This window comes from Haliotis cracherodii, unplaced genomic scaffold (assembly GCF_022045235.1).
Source record: "Haliotis cracherodii isolate W230 unplaced genomic scaffold, xgHalCrac1.p SCAF_9, whole genome shotgun sequence".
NCBI lineage: Eukaryota > Metazoa > Mollusca > Gastropoda > Lepetellida > Haliotidae > Haliotis > Haliotis cracherodii.
Window position 1 is genome coordinate 44,668,891 of NW_027266343.1, and position 20,454 is coordinate 44,689,344.

The window sequence follows — 20,454 nt, forward strand, 5'->3', positions numbered from 1 at the left end:
TGCAGTTCAAATTATTCGGTTAGATAATGAATTGATGTGTCCATTCGGTTCCAACAACAATCAACAACCCTAACACTACTAGACTTGCACAACATGTTATACATCGACATTTTACAAGTTTATTCATTTACACATGTTATTCTAAGTTTAGAGATCGTACTCCAAGGGATCATTCTTTTAAGTGTAATAATCAAACACCTATCACGGAAATAAGAGGTTATTTCCAAGAAGTGACGCAGATCGAAGATAGCACCCATCCCCAATATGGCAACTCAGAACATTGTCATGAATATGGCCATATTAATATTGATGCGTCAAACGTGTACTTCACATACATGAAACTCATACGCCAATGGAATTTGCATACAATTAATAAAATAACAAATAACATTACGGTTTTGCCATATTTCATAAAAAAAGACAAAATATTTGAAATATTTTAAAAGTTAAAATGAGTCATTGATATAAACAGCAATGTGGAGGCAGTTGAGGCTAAACAAGTTCATTTGCCATTTACAGTTGGTTAATACTTTGGTGTACAAACATCCTTCAAATTATTACAAGAATAAATGGAGAAGTATAAGGAATTCATCAAGGTAAAGACGTATATCTTCTTTGTCAAAACCACAACCTATACATTAGAAGAGTCAGAAATGTGTCCTTAAGCATGTGATTATTAAAAGTCTTTGCGCGCTTTTAATGGTTACCGGGTAATATGTGTAAAAGAAGAAATACAAAATCAAATCCTTGATTGCCGTTATGTTCTCACTGAAACCTGCACTAGAATTTACGTAACAAAACCAAATGCTTGAATCGGAGCAAAGGTTTCAGGAACGTTTGAAATATTAATGAAAATTTAGCTGACACGATATTTGATGTTATATTTTGTATCTCGATTAGATCCCGAAACGGAAGACGAATTGCAAAAAATATATTTTAGAATTTCAAAAAAAGGAAATAATAATAGTTGTTCTAAGGCACAGTTGCTCACCTGGATACAGAGAACTAACACACAATTATGAAACAAGAATCGAAATTTCAACAATGTTCTACATGGTTATACTGGCCCGCAGTGCAAAATTCACTGGTTATAATGTCAATGCCAATGCCAATGCTTTTCAGAACAAACGTTCCAATGCCCTGGTTACAATGCCATGTTTTTTTTGTAGTAAATCTTTTGGAGATGATTCCCTTTTCTGAATCAACAGACTGATTGCATTTATCTCAGTTGTTTTCACATGTAAGTCTCACGCAGAGAATCATTCACTAACTTAGAATTACAAACAAATTAGTTTTATGTTACTTATATTCTTTTCTACAACACTAAATATATTGGCATTTTTCAATTCTATATATAATCATGGTTTTAACTTCCATGATTATAATGCCATATTTACCGTTGGACGACTGTATGCAGTCAACTATATGAACAATAAAATAACATATATCAAAAATGAAATCTGAAACAAAGGTGAAACCTACATGTTTATGCCCTCTGAGGAGATATGTTTTTCTGGTGTCATTTAACTTTTAATATTTTTTTTACATATACTCTTTCAGTTAAACCCCCATAATGGCTACACGCATCAACATTAAATATCAGAATATTTCCTAAGCTGTGTACCAGAAAAGAAGTCAGAAAGTAAAAAGGTTCCATTAAATACAAAAAGGAAAGCAGCTAAATCGCCTTCTTCTCCGTGACCTTCACCACTGACTAAGCTAGACCAATACAAGTTTGGTGATAGAACAAATGTTGAGAAAATGTAACCTCAGAACTTTGTAAGCATAATTATTGTATCTAGTAATATTGACCGTTAACAAGCATGTATTATGAAATCTGAAATCTGAAATTAACGGAATATTATACTTATACTTAATTATCATTCTATGCCGTGATTTTTATTATTATTTTGTATTTTTTTATTGTTAACAGTTCTTGCATTTCATAAAACTAACGATAAACTCAAAATGATTTGAACAAAATAGGGCATCTTCATAAACAGGAACGTGCATTTTTAAGTGCATTTTTAAAGAAGCTAAAAGCATGATCGAAGTTAAAAGGTCAAATCGATATCCAACTACACAAAATGACAAACATGGAACAAATATGTTGAACCACTCAACTATGTAAACAAAAATGAAATTATATTACTTTTAACTGAAACAACAACGCAGTAATGGTCATGTAGTGTTGTTTTCAATATATCTGCCGAAGTGGCCATTTTGAAAATCAAACTGAAACTTCTAAAGGTGCCATCATTCGTTGCAAAAATGTGCAAAAGTTCTGACGTACAAAAAGAATTGCCGAGGTATGTACCTCATAAAATATGCACAATACTACCATGAAAGTTTCGTCAGGGGCTCTTGTTCTAAAAATAATATTCATAACAAGTGGAAGTATACAACGATACACGCAAATATTAACCACATACATTGTTAATACACTAAAAATACATTTTACATATTCCAAAACAAACATTGATAGGTTGTCAGAAACCTAACCACTTGTCGATTGCAGTAAAGTGAACCTTCAACATCTTACCTAGAAGTAAGACGAGTTCTATGGATGAACAACTTCTTTATTACAATTAGTGCGACGTTTCGGTGTAGATCCTAATACCTTTATCAAGCAAGTTCTAACTTTGAAATTGAATTGAATGCGTCTGATCAAATTCACTCCATAAGAATGAGAATGCTTGCTACATGTATGTACCGTTTTCATTTATATGTAATTAGGTACTTTGGATATGCCTGTGTGTCATTAAAGATGACAAACATTCCTGGTGTGTGGATGTTTTCCACAACAGAATCATAAATAACTGCCGGAGTGGCCGGATCTACCGGAGGAGGAACCCTCATCCCAGACTTGCCCAAAGTGTACTCCCCAGTCAAAACATCGACAAGGTAAATGTACTTGTTGCCAGCAGGGTCGGGACGAGAGTATCTGTCTTGTGTTGAATAGTTGACGTTGACGGCAAAGTAGACACCGTTGCCATAGGCAACCGCTGAAAAATATATTATAACTCCCTTCATGTATACATGTCTGCAGATCATTACTAAAATTTATAACTTGTGATCACCAGCATACATTTTCGAAATCAACAGCAGCATCTTTATTAAAGAAGTGAATGGAAGTACCAAAGATAACGTTAAAAGCAATTTAGAAATAATTCCAGGCCTTTATGACATTATATGTCTTAATGGTTCCCAGTCGGAAATCATCAAACAACAGATGTACCATTAAGACATGTTGTGTAGACAAACTGGCAGGTCTGGTTCTTCTTACATGTTATAAAACACTGCCTTACTTTAACTGGATATCATGAAGCCACTGAAGATACTGAACCAAGTCAAGAAAAAGTTTGAAAAATAAGTTAGGACTGTAATCTCAAGTACTATAACTCCTTGCATCATACCAACCATACAATATGGCACAAGTAGCAATGGGACTGGTAAAAAGATATTTCATCGATATTACGCATCAAGCACCAGAATAAAACAAACTTTAATAATTGGGATGAACTACAAATTACAGTTGCTCCTCTACAAAGCAGAATAGGGTATGTACAGAACATAAATGGGTAGTTTGTTTCCATGCATTGGGTGTGATACATTGAAAGTTACCTTATTGAGATATCAAATTTCAAATATTTAATGGCCAATATGTCAAAATCACTTTATTGTGGCTTGGTTTCAATATGATTTTATTGTATCCAATTTGAACCTGTCCACTAAACAATCTAAATTATAACGCATAAACGAAAACATCCCTTTACCATTTTTGCCACAGTAGCTCCTGTTGAAGCCATAGCTGTTGATAGAGGGTATGGCAGCGGTAGCTGTTCCGTGCCACAGTTGTCTCTCCTGCTTTATCGTGGAATGTCTCCCTCTGAACTCTTCCTTCTTGGCCATGTACTGTTTATACAGGGACTTGTTCTGGACACGCTCGATCTTACAGCAAAGCATAAAATACATGGGAATGCAATATCAGAGTAAGAAATAATACTTTCTTAAGTGCACGTGAATAGACTTCAAGCGTTAAATGCACCATTTGAAGTAAATAACACATTGCAACTGTTTACTAGCCAGTCAAAGACTATATGCTCAGGTTCAAGAGAAGCAGAAACACAAAAATCTAAAATACAAATATCTGAACGCTAGTATTCAATTCATGAAATAATCTACATCAGTGTATCAACTGAAAGAGGTACTCTCGTCCGAGTTCTGCACAATACAATTGGGGTGGGGGGTGGGGGTGCGGTAGCCTTGTGGTTAAAGCGTTCGCTCGTCACCCCAAAGGCCCGAGTTCGAACACCGACATGGGTACAATATGTGAAGCCCATTTCTTGTGACCCCGCAACGATATTGCTGGAATATTACTAAAAGCTGCGTAAAACCATACACACTCACAATACAATGAGGCGGGTGTACTTTTCACTCCATTGTCTGCATGGATTATCTACGTTTACTGTTAAAGGAATAATAAGATTCAACATAAATTTTATTCCTTTACATAACGTGGTAAAAAACTCACTTTGATTATCGTTCTGTTTGCACTTGAAAATGACCCAGCTACACTTCGGTATTCCGCATTATCTGGACTCATTCTGCAGACATTCAGATTCTCACTGGCACCCATCGTCTCCCAGTGGTGTGGAGGATCGAACTCCGCAGCTAGCCACAGAAAACACGTAACACTTAAAATACGCGGAGTAGTTCGTTTACATACTTGGTACACATCGTGCGCACATGTATTTACAAACAGACATATATTTTACATTGGTAAAAAGAAATTCAAATATATGGACATTTTGTATGAGAGATTCTTTACAGGCGGATTGAACTTAATGTATTAAAGGATAGTTCTACATTATCATATTTGGGGATAATGTTCACCTGCTACCTTTGTAAATGGACAAATTTAAAAAAATCCACATAACTCATTTTATATTTCTGAAAGGTCACATAGGCAGAAGAATTATAAATAAGATCGAAAACTGTGGAATTTGTTGCCAGTGGTAAAGTTTTATTATGCCTTGACACTGGCATGTTTTCACAACATGTAGCAGTGTTGCACACATTATTTTTGACAATGAGCTGTTTTACGGGAGATTAACTTAGATTAATTAGTTTTCTGTTTTCTAGTTATCCATTTATATCGTTTTACACGTCTTGTGCCTTTCCATTACAGATTTACAAACAGCCATATATTTACATTGGTATTTTTTTCAAATATATGGACATTATTTATGAGATATTCTTTCGAGGTAGAGTGAATTAAATGTATCAAAGGAGAATTCTTCAAAATAATATGTGGGGATAAATTGCAGCTGCTACCTGAGTAGTAAATGGACGAAACTCATTTTATATTTCTGAAAGGTTACAAAGGCAGAAGTATAAACAAGATCGAATACTCTGGATTTTGTTGCCGAGGTCAAATTTTATTATACTTTGACACTTGCATGTTTTCGCATTATTTGGCAATGCTACTCACATTTTCTTTGACAGTGGACTGGTTTACGAGAGATTAACTTAGACTAATTAGTTTTTTGTGTTTTCCAGTGATCCATTCATATAACTGAATGCTGTTTTGCCTTATACACTACTGGAATCTGAAACGTTAACACTAATCAGATTACATGTTGGTTACATGTACAGTATGGTGTGTTAACACATACCTTGGATGAGATCCTTCCTGACGACGATGACCTTGGTACTTTTATCATCTTCTCTGTATTCAACCATGTCCTTAAAGTCTATAATGTATTTCACCCCTTCAGTATCTTCAAGTTCATGGGTTTCTTCATTGCCTCTAAATGTTTTCTCAATGAGTTTGTTTGTATTCTGGTCATATGCCACCAGCTCCTCGTCCCCATTATTCAGGACGTCCATGTAGTACCACTGCACACAGGCTCCAACTGCTTCTGCATGCTCTTCATCCTTTTGTTCCAGACACAGTTCGTATACAGATTTGCTCATGGCAGCTACGTCTTCCTTTAAACCCTGGAATAGGAAACATTCAAGCAAAGCTTATATGACATCCCCGACATCCAGTGATAATTCATATTAACTTTGTTACTGCAATTACTTCAAAACTGCTTTGGTGGAAAAAACATTGTGTTTAAGAAGATGTCAAGGCATACATATGTTATAACAGCTCACCTGTAATCTAATTCTACCTAAACGTGTGTTGATGTCTATGGAAACTCCACGCTGCCTTGCGATGCTCTGTAGTCTCAAGATCTGCATAAGATACAACACGGTCCGTTATCAGCTCTTATAACTGAATCTGTTCGTGAACATTACATCCTATTAAATAAGGCATCATGAGGACTTATTGTGTTCTTTAGAAAATATAATTGAATACATACAATGGGTTTCAATAAAGAAATCTTTAAAAAATGGTTTGTAAAAGAAATGAACCAAAGTTTTGATGAAACACGTGAAGTAGTTGGAGTTGAGGGAGACATCCTTCCGAGAGCTCGGGTGTGTCACAACCTTTAATACGATTACATGCATCCTCAATACATAATTTGTAATAATAAGACGAAATGCCGTCTTAAAACTTGATTCTACTTTAGGAATGTAATCAGAAAATGGACCTTTTTGAACTAGAAAAAGAGAGATACAGAATTCAATATATTGGCAAAGAGAACTACCTTTTCTTCATCCAACGTCCGTATTGTGTCGTGTTCAACAGGTTGGTCATCGAACTCTTTGATACAAGCATTCTCCAATTTCTGCTTTGCAGACTGTATACATGTTTTGCTATCAGAGAAGAATTCCACTTCTACCCCATCAGCAGGAAGGTGTTCGGCGACATGTTGGCGCCGTGACTCAGTTTGACACTTTCCAGGTTGTGTTTTTGGCCTCGCACCTCCGTGGCCTACACGACAACATGTGGTTCAAGGTCATGTTGTACATTTTAAGAAAAGCTTTCAAACACACGTTATAGCCAGTATTTCGGTTAATACGTTCAAAACATTACCCATACAGCTTAACATACGGGAGGACGAAGGCGATGTAAACATGAAGCAGCCGAAGTGAGTGAGTTTGGTTTAACGCCGCTTTTAACAGTTTTCCAGTAATATCACGACGTGTCAGCTTAATGTGGCATTTCCGGAAAGTCCGAAGTGATGCAGGTCTCTGACGTTTACCACTTCGATGAAACCCACGAGCACGGGTATGGTGCTGACAAACCTAGAAACATAATCTGGGCAAACCCACAATCATAGGTTTCTGGCGTGCCCAAGGGACGCTACTCTGCACACCGAATCGCGGCGCCTAAGACGACTGGGCCCCCTAGCCCCCCGAAGCAGCCGAAAGAGATAAACCATGTTTCTATATCAATCATCGTACCTTTATTCTTGTCACCAAAGAAAGGCTTCTTTGCTATTCCTCGTCTGTTCAGCAGAGATGCCAGTAGGTCGTTGAATCGATTATACCTGTCTGGTTCGTAAAGGACGAGTCGTACTTCTGTGACATACTTCAAGTTAGACAAGTCTTGCAATTCATCATAAAGATAGTCCATCAGTAGATGTTCCGGAACTCCCCCGAAAGGACCTACGTAAATTGTTATACTTGTTAAAAATAGTTCACTTTGTGTACACACGCATAATATTGATTCTGTGCAAGAGCATTTGAAAAATACACTGTTGGATAAAATGTTAGGGGATTGGAGAGTCCAAAAGTTTTCCATGCAACAAACTTTTCAGTGCTTTTTCAAAGTTCAAATCAATGGATGACAGCTTAAATTTGCATATCTTTACTCTTGCATTACAGCTCATATCACTATTAATAAGTGGCTACAGTTTCAGAGATGTCATATTTTCAATGTTGTGGAGAAAAAATCCATACGGACATAATGAAAAGAGAATGTAAACCATTTTAATATGATTTTTATACTTTGTATATTGCATTTAAAAAATTACATTTGAGCTACAGATTAAAAACAAAGGCGTGGACCAATCCCAGTCATAACATCTTGACTTCTTACACTTGAGTATTTTTCATAAAAATTTCCCATCTATTTAGCCTATCTTAAATTATAATGCCTGAAACAAGACAACATGTTCTACAGTAAGTAAGAGTAAGTTTGGTTAACAACACTTTGAACAGTGTTTCAATGACATCAAAGTGTGTCAGCTTGAGCGGTAATCCAGTCTTTGACGTTGACCTCTTTTGTGAAACCCCAAAAGCACAGGCAGAATGCTGACAAACCAAGAAACATAATTAAGGCGAATCTCGGTTCGAACCCACGATCACAGGTTTCTGTTAACTCTGAGGGATGCTAGTTTGAACGGCGAATTGCGGCACCCTTGACGACTGGGCCACTAGTTCCCCCTTTATTTAACTTAAGCAATCTTTACCTTGCCACAACACAATGCTTACCTTGTCCAAGAGCTGGAAGAGCCACAGATGAACAGTGCATTTTATCTGCCTGTTTGATGCAGGCTTTCAGAATGGCTTTAACGCCATGGCTGAAGTGAAAGGGGTCGTAATGGATAACAGTGTTGAATGTCGCTCCTGCTATTTGAGACACTGTTAAACCTTTGGAACGGAGATCTTTTTCTGTTGAAAAACGTAATGAGAATGTACATTCATATCAACAATTGCAAAAAAGGTTTTGAAAACCCGGATTCAAATTCACATGACACATCTCTTCCATGGTTGTTTGCTGGCATAAGTAGATTAACATAAGCCATGCTTACAAATATTCATTTCTGGTGTGATGTGGAATATGTCGGCAGATGATGCAATACCGATTAATCTTCATGGTTTAGCATATAAAACCTTTTCTACACAGCCTTTGTAATCAAATGAATATGTGTGCATGTCTGTTTATGATGTAATACTAATTTTTGCATATCCAAAATACATCGTGTACTGCCAAGAGAAAGGAAAGTGACTGTCATATCAAAAAAGGCAATTTTGTCGGCCATATTTTCAACCTTTTCACAACATTCTTTCCACCTTTCGCGCTTCCCCAAATAAGCCCTTATAATTTTTTTTTGAAAAAATACAGCCAGTCATGCATTTTCAGGGGTGTACAATCAAGCTGAATGCAAATAATATACATTATAACTTGTTCAAGTTTCTTTATTTCGTACATGTTTAGGCCAACGGCCCATGGTACATATATTGGTCCACAGTATTAATTATTGACTCACGGTAGATAAAGGCATAATACAAATATATTGCGGTATTTCAAATTGTATTTTGGTTACAGTCAGACATTAACATATTGAATTTATCCAGGGTAGGATGGACATAAAAATGTCATGAATATCTTGTTGTCTTAAATTATCATAGGCTTTGCATATAAACAAAAAGTGGTATTCCACATAACCAAAAATACATAATTTACAAATCCTCAGGGTTCTAGGTACATTGTTATATCTTCCCGTTTCAATATATAAGGAATGCGAACTGCAACGAAAACGAGCTATTGCCTATCTAAATTTACCAATAGTTACAGCAGATATATATGGTTCAACACAAAATGACATTTTAAATAATGAATGTTAACACATTTTAGAGCTTTTAGAAAATTGCTGAATGCCAATCCTGTTCATAAATACATTTTAGACGTGATACAAATTCAGTAATAAACAGGTTTGGGGAATCAATACCCTGATTTTCCCAAACATAACCAAACCCAAATTTATTCAAGAGCAACTTGATTTTAGACACCCAATTACATTTACCATTAGATGCTTCAAGAAACAACATATTGTAGCTCTTTTAGGGTAACGGGAATCGGGCATATTTAAAATCTTACACCAATATGAAATGCCGTGTTGATAAATTGAGATATATAAAGGATATCGTCCACATTCACCACGGACAGTATGTGGGAGCTTTAACACCTAAAAACTGCTTATAGCCTAACAAATGGACAGATTCAATTTCCTTGTAATTATCTACTCCCCAAATTGTCATGTATGTTATACCAGGTTTTCCAAAGCATGTCCTGAAAACGAACCCAAACTCTATGATAAAATACACTGAAGCTGTACGTTTGGAACGTTGGCTGAAATTTAAAATCCTCAATATTGGTAAAATATATTATTCACGAGTGGAATTGAATTATAGCCATGTGTATAACTTCTCCAGTTCCTTAACTAGCAGTTTCAGCTCACCTTTCTGTGTTCTGTTATCTGTTCCTACAGCTGGATACTTTCGCAAGAGAACTTGATTAATTGTTCCTGTAAGTAGGTATGTTACATAAATTATAGCTCACTTCACAGGAATGTCACACTGGTCTGATGACATCACTTCCATTTTAGATAACTCATCAAAATGTCTATGTGCAGGACTTAGGGACCGACCATTTGATATCCCCTATATGTGTGTGTGTGTGTGTGTGTGTGTGTGTGTGTGTGTGTGTGTGTGTGTGTGTGTGTGTGTGTGTGTGTGTGTGTGTCCGTGCGTGTGCTTGTGTGCACTTGCGTTTGTGTGTACAATTTATCTTTTTCGATAACATTTGTCTTTTTAACTGTCCATATTGAAAAATTAACCTCTCCTATCCAAATGATAAGCAATCAAAATTGTGGTTCAGTTTGGGTAGAACATGCTTACCCTTTTCGTGAACACCTGGTACAATCATTGATTCTCAAAGATCCTTTCACCACTATTTTGCCTTTTACGTCTTTTACGTAATGGAATCTGTTTCGGCTGATAATGGAGACTGGTTCTGAATTCTCAGGCGTTGACATTTTATTTATATTTTTCCCCAAAAAGGTTAAAGAACATCCGGGTTTTTTTCATATGACTGTATTTAATTTGTCATGACTGGTGGTTATGGCAACAGACAGAGTTCCAATTGCGAGTGTTCTTTAACTCGTTTCGAGTAGTATATATTGGTAAAAAGATACTGACAAGGTGTCACAAATATTTGAAGTGGGAATTACCTTTCTTAAGATTAAACTGTGAATCCACACTATTCATGATACAGTCCACGTTTTCTTTCAAAAGATCCCCATGCTTCAGGGTGAAGTGGATGTTGCCAAATGTAATACCTCCACTTACATCAAATGGCTCTTCTGTTGAATGAATTAATAGAAGGTGTTGATAAACTAATTATATAAGAAAACATCTATGATATACACATACGGATGATGCAATTGCTTAGTATACATTTCATTTTATTCATGATAAGCTAAATCAGTCACTTGGCGGCTGGAATCTACATGTTCTTATCATGAAAGTGAAAGGTTGGGTATGATTACAATCAAGGTGAGTATTACTTAGCAGGAGTATATCTGCAGCTTTCAGAAACATGAAGAGTATAAGAAAAAGAGAGAACCTGTGCTTTTGTGGTCTGTTTTCAGTTGTCGACCTCTTCGGCTTGAGGTCGGTATGCCGTGAAATGATCCACATTGTTTTTCAAATACCTGAAAAATGAAATCATTGCAATGTTCTTTACATGTGTGACTACATAAAACAGATCAATATTATTAGCCGTACATTATTAGCCTTTCATTAACCATACGTGTATGGTAATTCTGTTGTTAATTATTTGAATAGTCTTAGTCAATTTTTAAAGTTATCAATGATTATTGCTATATTTTCTTGATTAGACTCCAAATCGTGGTACTGTCTCCTACCTTTGCCACATCATTGTCTTTGTCATATATGACAATCTTGATATCAATAAGCGTGGTGTCAGGGTGGTTTCTCCAGAAGTCATCTATTGCTGTGAACATGATTCTGGCAGATACATCTTTATCATATCCGGACAATCCTATTCCCAGTGTAGGGAATAACAGACTCGTGAGCCTGCTCTTGTCAGCTTCCTCCAGGCAGAGAGTAACAGCACGGTGTAGATTCTAGAGATACCACAGATACCTAGTACAGGTAACGAATTACATGCTACGTCACTGTCAACAATATCACTCCCTCCTTTCCTTTCAAGATAAACTTTTATTTGTGACCAACGTCCACAAGTTCCAGACATTTTGTGTTTGCATTTTATGTAATGTGACGCTTATCATATATGCTTCCGATTTGTCACTATCACCTTCAGAAAAAATGCAAGCATCTAGCTAAATGATTAAGATGCTTCTAAGTGCTCTTTCATTGAGCTGGTCAGTTTCTATTTGGGAATACACCTGTGACTGCATATGTGACGAATGAGATAACCCGTTCGTGTATTACAATTGCTAAGTTCTACACATATTACAGACAAGAGAAAAAAACTTAATTCATCTAATGCTCGTCCTGACGTATCTATACTGCAGTGCACTGTCTGGCTTCCAATTAATTTCTAATCAAACTATTGCATCCCAGTAAACTATATCACCGAGTCTGTTGTTTCTTCTCCTCATTAGTGATTTTTAGTCTCTGGTTGTTAATGCAGAATCAGGTAGATAACAATTAATTATCAACACAATGTGTGATTACAGTGAAGTCTGTGATTAGCTCAACAATGATCACATTTACCTGTCTTCTATTCCCAACATAATTAGTCTATTCTGAATTCGTTAAGCCCTTTTGATTTTTTTTATAATTTCTTCTCTTCAAATAAATGTTTGCAGTCAATTTATAAAATGACTATTTAGTCAGCCTTCACGTGCTGTTACGTGAGCAGGAAAATGCACTTTTGGAAGAAATATAGCATGACTGTTCACATTTTAAATATGACAGTAAAACTTTCATTTAACTACCTCTTCGCCTCGAGCTCTGTTCCACGGTGGTATGACAACATGGTAGATTTCAGACGCCTGTAGAAGACCAGCTGATGTAACTGCCAAACTGTAAGTTCCATTTGGATATTTCCTTCGACATTCAGCTTCCAAAGCCGGACCAGCAGCATCTGATATAGCCTTAGATAGTCTGCCTCTTGAAAGATTGAGTTCTCGGTCCGTTGGATTCACAATAACGTCTGCCTGAGGGGTAAATTGCAAAATATACATTTATATGTGCTAGACATAGGTCATATAAAATATAATCAACGTATTCAATAGTTTTAACTTATCTGAATGTGTGTACTTGTTTGTTTTGTTTTTTGGTGTGTGTGTTTTTTTACCTTAAATCTGGTAATTGATCCACGTGATAAGATCACCCTCCTCCCAGAATCTGAAACAAGATTATTCCTTCATTAGAATATGGGTTCATTCTGTTTTACATTGCAACCAGCATATATACATTACACTAGCCTGTTCGCACTTGAGTTTGGGACAGACAAGTAAGTGGCTGACTCAGTTATCTCCGACAAATAATAAACAATGATAACCAATGTCACAATGTTATCATGCAATCGCCATCTTCGTCGGCTCTTATCACAATCATTGGAAGGCATGAGACCACGTTCATGCGAGCTGATATTCAGTATCGACATATTTGGTACACATGTATGTATTTATGGAGACTAAACAACTTCAGTGGTGCTCATCGAACAGAGACAGAAGTACAACTCACCCGAAGTTCGTTGTCCACCCGTTTTCATTTGCTGGGCTTGATCCTTAAACACCTGTGTTATCAATATCAGTGATTCTGATTAGAAACTTCAACACAGTCTGTGATGTCATGGTGGTTTTAGATCTAGAAATCCTCAAAGTAACCCAGGTCTGGTGTACATTTAGACGATACCATTAATTCTTCTAAATTAATCAGCAACATGCCGGGGGGTATAGCTAACCTTATTTGGTGTTCTTGAACATGAGAAGTGAAAGTTTGCTAAACTAGCTCTTGTATCTTTAAAATCCTTCTACCCAATACTTACAGTGTTTTCTTTGCTGTTTCGGGTTCTCTCAATCGTTTGGGTGCATATTTTAATGATATTCTAAAATCACACCCATGCCTTATATCGATGACTGGAAGAATATTTATTATTTGTAACATGCATAAAATATTTAAGTTCACAAGTTAAAGTCAAAATCATATAAACAAACACTGTGAACAGTGTGAAACATATTGTCAGTAACATTCAAAAAGGTTATCTGGAAAGGTTACTGCCCATATGATACAAATTTAATAACTTGAAATGTCATCGTATCCCAATTGCGTGGATCGATGCTCATGATATCAATCCTTGGATTGTCTGGTCAAGACTCGATTACTTACAGACCGCCGTCATATAGCTGGAAATTGCTGAGTGCGGCGTTAAACAATCAATCAATCAATCAATAATAACCCGAAAGGTGTTTACAGCCCAAATAAAACAAATTTACTCACTTAAAGGTGTTTGCATTTTATGCAAAACCAGAAGCAAACCCATCACAATTCTTTCCTGAATGCCATCAGAAAAATAAACCCGTTTGACTTTACAAAATAAGGTAACGGCTGTTCTTTATTCATTTTTATATTTGTTGTCTAATGTAGTCCCATATCTCTAACTACCCCCAAAACATGTCATATGACCTCCATGACTTCACCAAAAGAAAACTAACAGAAGCAGTCCATATTCGCCGCCACAAGCCATCAATCAACAGAGATCAAGGCTATTTCATCCCATCCGCCTACTATGAACTCATCAACCAATAATCACCTGTTTATTGGCTTCATGCCCCTATTGGCTTCTAGCTATGTGTTTTCTGCCCATCGTGTTGTGATAGCATAATCCCTTTGTTGTCACACCTACCTATGTTATCCCACTCATGTATGCCCTTGTTGTTACTGTTAATCCTCTATTGTTATCATCCACTTGCTATATATATTCTACACTATGTCCCTCATTCAGTCTTGCTTGACAACGGTATAAGGATCTATACCGAAACGTCGCCTTTTACAGTATTAAAGAAGTTGTTATCCATAAAAAAATTGTGTCTATCTTGTCATGTCATATGAACTTTTAGTTTCAGGACATGACTTCCCAAACACATCCCTAACACAGCACAAGTTTGAAACAAAAGGTCAGTGACAAATTTATAATCGCAGACATGAGATGCCAGACAATTTCAAATTACAATCAAAGTAGTGTAATTGTAAATACACTCTTAACTGTGTTTATACAAATAAAGCGATACAACCATTTCCATATCCAATAGAAAGCACGATTCCAACTATAACATGAGCATGTGTTTTATGAATCACTATCAAAGTGATTCTATTTCCATTGCTATTAACAGATGGCATGACCTTGTCACACAGCAAGTGCAGAGGAAAGTCGGAATCGTACAATTTCTTGTGGCAATAGAGAGCTTTTGTCGCTTCTATTTAAGTGTTATGAAATGTATCACAATTGTCATGAGTTAAATGTTTGGACAATTAAATTGTACAGCCAAACAAAGGAGACAGGGTTCCAGTACAGCCAAACAAAGGAGACAGGGTTCCAGTTTAATAGAAGCTATATCACCAGATAATATAATGACTTTTTCATGAGCTGAGATAAGGTTGTGCAGCGATTTCACAGTAGCAATAATCGCAACCATAAACGTAACCATAACATGCTGGTTAATTCAGACCTTGACCAAAGGTACTTTGTGACAATTCGAAAATTGGTGACTTATATGATATATTTGAATTATATAATGTTCATTTTAAGGCTTTTCATCAGTTTGAAAGATTCCTGATTATTAAATTTTGCTGAAGTTTATGATTCAACCTAATCGTGTGAGTGAGTTGGCGTGGTCTTGGGACTGCCTTTGAACAGTGTTTGGTTATATATCAATGTTAAATGACTAGCCATTTACATAACAGTATTACCACTACATTTGTTTGCGATCAAATTCAGCTGTTGGGATCAATACCAATACACAAAATCACAAAACAATATAAATAGATATATATGTGGTGGAGGGGTATATGTGGTGGAGGGGTGAGGGTGGGGCATTTACAATGTCACGGGGGTGGGATGGGGAATGAGTGAGTAGGGGGAAGAACCTTACAACACAAAGTTACGATAAAGGCTCTGGATGAGGTGATGAAAAATGCAAAAACACAAGAACAGATAGCCACAGGGGAAAGGTTCAATACATATTTTATAACTACTGGGTGTCATGAATTTATTATTTGATGGTAGCAATAGGTTCCCAAAAACAGATTCATCATGTATACACATGCACAAAAGTTAAGCGCCACCATATTCACAGTCTCTTGATTTCACGTGTGGGAATCAGAAATACGAAATATGATGATGTATGACTGAATTAGGCTTCTATAGTTTCGTGAACCCGTGAAGTTTGTCCAGATACCACAAGAAAAGCGTGCCTTTCGTGTTCCTGCAGTTCCCCTAACCTATAAATAGTGAAATTCAAGTTTCAGACACGTGGTTGCATTTTGCTCCTGTGTAAGATTCCCTTTCCAATAGAGGTTGAAAATCAGCCATTGTGAGGAGAAAGTTAACGAACGCTGAAAGATGGCAGGTGATAGGCATGTCAAATGCTGGCATGTCATGCAGGGCCTTTGCAAGACAAATGGGTCGTCATCACAGTGTTATCACTCGTTTGATTATCAAACATGGTCAATCCAATGATGCCAATGACGGGCATAGGTCTGGTAGGCCAAGAAAGACCTCTAACAGAGAGGATAGACGTCTTTTCAGAATAGTCAGATGAAATCCATTTGCCACTTCAACAGATTTAAGACTGCAGTGGATTACCCATCAGAGACTCTCGACGATGACCGTAAGGCGTCGCCTGGTTATAACGCCAGAAGTCCAGTAAAACGTCCTCAACTGACTGAAAGCACAAGCGGAATCGTCTGATATGGGGTCGTGCCCGTAGTCGGTGGAACTTGGCCAACTGGAGGAGGATCCATTGGTCTGACGAGTGTCGAATGGTGCTACGAACTGTTGATGGCCGAATACGCGTTTGGAGGCAACATAACACTCGTTTTGCTCCAAGGAATATCCAGAAGACCATAGCATGTGGCGGGGGGTCTGTCATGAGATGGGGTTGTGTTTCCTTCAGCTGCAAACTTCCGCTGGTGACAATTCGTGGAAACCTGAATGGCCAACAATACCAAGATGCCGTTCTTCATCCAGTGGAAGTCCCTCAGTTAGACAACCATCCTCTTCAGACAAGACCTGTTTACATGGACGACAATGCTAGACCACACAGATCTCGGGCAGTTTTGCCTTATTTGCGCCAAGAAGCTATTGCCAATCTTCCTTGGCCGTCCTGTAGTCCGGATCTTAATCCGATTGAGCATCTCTGGGACATTCTTGGCCGGAAAATCAGACATCGATCTCCCAGTTCAAAATCTCCCTGGACTTGAAGCTGCACTTCATGAAGAATGGATCCGTTTGCCTCAGAAAAGCATTCAACGACTTGTAATGTCCGTGGATCATACCCACGTTACTGACGTTTCTGTCTCTGCACTCCCTAGGGTGTCTATGTGACACCTGATATGATCTGCTGATATCATGACAGTTACATGACAAAAAAAGTTTTTCAATGTTTTCTGATCCTTCAATTTCTGGTCTTCGGTAAAATTCCTTTCTGCTCATATTCTTTTGGAACACAAGATAAACTTGCTTTGGGACAACTTTTGCATCACATGAGGTTTACATATACGGCTTATAACAATCGTACATCTCGTTTTAATAGTCATCATTATGTGCCAAAAGTAACAAATCAAGACATGAACCTGGTAGTTAGCATACCTTATGTATATGGTTAAAAAGCTTGATTTAACGCCCTAGATTACATAATTAATATTTTATTGAAGACTTTTACATAATAGGTGAAACCTTGCCTGGCATAGGTATTAGTTGTTTTTTTTTTTGTTTAACGCCGTACCCAGCAATATTTCAGCTGTATGACGACTGTCTGTAAATAATCGAATCTTGGCCTGATAATCAAGTCTTCGTTTACCATGAACATTGATATATGCAATTGACATTCATGAACCACTCATGAACCTGACCATTCGATCCCGGTAGTCACTTTTCGACAAGAATGAGTTGCTGACGTTCTTCAACGGGGCATATGTGTCTGTAATGAAAAGATATAAAAAAGATTATGTGTAAAGAAATACACCAAACCTGTATGTTCTCCCTATCCCTGGGATACAGGATGACTCTTATGTCTGTGAGGGATGTATTCGGGCACTGTGACCAGAAGTCGTGTATGGTTGATAACATAGCCTCGGCTACCACATCTCGAGAATATCCTCCAATCCCTGTACCAAGTGCTGGCATTGCGATGCTGGAACAGTTGTGTCTGTCAGCAGTTGTTAAGCATTCCTTAACTATGTCTGCCACAGCCTGCAAAAGAGATTTCTATTTCAATTGAAACCCACATATAGAAAGTGATATTGGGGCAGATATTTTCGACGAGCACATTTATATAATATATATCAATAGAATGAACACGAAGGTCATGAAAACTGTTCATAATGCCGCCTGCCATGATGTCTTTTGGCAAAGCTTTTTCCAGCATAATCAACTTTGAATACATCTATTTCAAAGATAAAAAAACAACGACAGTAGGTGCGCAATTAGAGAAAGAGATGGTAAAATAATGTATGCATCCCCAACAGTTCTGAAATGGTGCTTTCTTTTGGTCACTGCAGGTGCCTTTTTTCTGTACCTGGGTTTTATGGGAGTACTCTAACTGTAGTTGATAGCCTATACCCGAATATTTATCAATGCAGTAATACAGTTAGGGCTTATAGATATATGGATTACCGATCGATATGCTTCTCTGTGAAGGCACAAGACATGAAGGTCAAACTTTCACAATTATTTTATTTCAGGTGGCAGGGGCATTTTATTTGATTCAAACCCTGCTCTTGCGATCATACACCTGTATACTAAGTTTTACCTTTACCTTTACCTCAAGTACAGCTTTACCTTTTTGACAGTTGTATTTTGTGTGTGTTGACGAAGAAAGGGCATTCGCAGGGGTGTGGATGTCTTCATACAAACATGATACACCTTTTTGCACTTCAGTTTGAAACCAGGTGTGACAACAATTGAACCAGGGTTAATGCCTTGTGGGTATATCCTGCAGGCAGACAATAACTCTGGACCAGCGGCTTCAAGAATGGCTGTCGAAACTGGCCCTGCATTTTGTAAATTCAATTCCTTGTTCGTAGTGTTGACGATAACATCTACCTGAAAAACACAAAATACATGTATGTGTTCTCGTGTGTATAGGTGTTTACAAAATGTTTACAAAATATTTACAAAAGTGAATCTGAATTCTTCCCAGACCTATCACAATATACATAAAGAAAATAGATTATTATTTGGACAGGCTTCATTAATTGTCTTGTCGAGTCATTCCTGCTCTCACAGTATTAATAGCAGCATACAAGAAAAATGGTGTATAAACTGATACTGTAAACCACAGCCTGATGAATTTGTTTCCGAAAATGTTTTTCTTATCTACATAACAGGGAATTAGCACACCTGTCACAAATAACTTGAAATTGTACTGTATCAGTAAACATTACCATTTTCGAATGTGAGATTTTTATTTGTTATCAAAATACATATTTGAAGCCCTGACTAACACACAATCTACATTGACACCTCTATATTTACAGAAAAATTCAACGAAATTATACATCATCGTTTGTCATCATCTTTCATAAAGTTTGGCATGATACACATGAATGCTAAGATGATACAGGTGAATAAAGGTTTCATGATGTTTATACCTTTTGTTCAGCAATGCTTCCTTCAACCAGCTTTATTTTATACCCACACTTCACATCTGATAGAGCTACAATGAATAAATAGAAACTGCATGAAATATATGAATGTGGTATAACTATTAAAACATGGGACTTCGTTATTGCCTTGGGTCCATGATGCAATACTGTAGTACATACACTCATAGCTTGTCTTGCCATGTAGTCAAACCAGAGAAAAAATAGGCCTCGGATAACGATGCCATTCACTATTTCAACTTTTTATATATTATCATATGCAGATGGTTATTAGTTTTCAAGTTGACATACCAGACACTCTTCTCTGTGTTCTGGGGGATGATTGTTGCATCTGAGCACCTGTCCCGCCTTGTAAACGTGGTTGTATGTGAACATTTGATGCCCCTAAGACGTCTTGCAGCGAGTTTACAAAGCTGTCCACAGTTTTGCCGTTCACTGTACAGAAATAAACGTCCTTGATTGTACTGGATTTATGTTTCACAAAGTAGTCTCTTACTGCAGTGGTTATAACCTTTGTAGCAGCATCTTTTGGATATCCAAAGATTCCAGCACTCAAAGCAGGTATTGCAATAGAGCTCCCCAGTCTGTTGTCTGTAAGCTCCAGACTTCTTGTGACAGCTTCTCGCAATTTTTCCTTTTCTTTCTTCTTTCCTCCTTCCCATCTTGGACCTACTGCATGCACAATGAAATCACAGCTACCTTTCAGTCTTCCTGGCTTCGACAACACAGCATCTCCATCCAGAACTGCACCATACGAATTCACGTGTCTGGTACACTCATCTTGCACGTCTTTTCCAGCTGAAATATGTTCTAAAATATACTTTCTTCTCTACCAATTATGGATACATACCTGGTAAATCACACTTGGCATATTAAAATATCTGTATAACA

The 20,454-nt window shown here is 37.1% G+C and overlaps 2 protein-coding genes across 2 annotated transcripts in view; one reads left to right on the plus strand and one right to left on the minus strand.

Annotated features, from left to right (window-relative positions):
* The window catches only part of LOC139452079 (cell growth-regulating nucleolar protein-like), a 44,921-nt gene that overhangs the window by 2,145 nt on the left and 22,322 nt on the right, over positions 1–20,454 (plus strand). The gene's annotated exons all lie outside the window — the stretch shown is intronic.
* LOC139452080 (protein mono-ADP-ribosyltransferase PARP14-like) overlaps positions 2,171–20,454 on the minus strand; it is a 31,663-nt gene continuing 13,379 nt past the window's right edge. Inside the window, exons 8-26 of the mRNA XM_071233394.1 lie at positions 19,855–20,361; positions 19,552–19,616; positions 18,740–19,003; positions 17,930–18,166; positions 13,423–13,474; positions 13,031–13,080; positions 12,669–12,890; positions 11,610–11,831; positions 11,309–11,396; positions 10,914–11,045; positions 10,143–10,208; positions 8,392–8,571; positions 7,360–7,563; positions 6,660–6,886; positions 6,163–6,243; positions 5,679–6,003; positions 4,535–4,674; positions 3,777–3,951; positions 2,171–3,005 (exon numbers count right to left, since the gene is read on the minus strand). Of these exons, the coding sequence (XP_071089495.1) occupies positions 2,719–3,005; positions 3,777–3,951; positions 4,535–4,674; positions 5,679–6,003; positions 6,163–6,243; positions 6,660–6,886; positions 7,360–7,563; positions 8,392–8,571; positions 10,143–10,208; positions 10,914–11,045; positions 11,309–11,396; positions 11,610–11,831; positions 12,669–12,890; positions 13,031–13,080; positions 13,423–13,474; positions 17,930–18,166; positions 18,740–19,003; positions 19,552–19,616; positions 19,855–20,361 (3,524 nt within the window). The 3' untranslated portion in view covers positions 2,171–2,718. The remainder of the gene's footprint in view (positions 3,006–3,776; positions 3,952–4,534; positions 4,675–5,678; positions 6,004–6,162; positions 6,244–6,659; positions 6,887–7,359; positions 7,564–8,391; positions 8,572–10,142; positions 10,209–10,913; positions 11,046–11,308; positions 11,397–11,609; positions 11,832–12,668; positions 12,891–13,030; positions 13,081–13,422; positions 13,475–17,929; positions 18,167–18,739; positions 19,004–19,551; positions 19,617–19,854; positions 20,362–20,454) is intronic.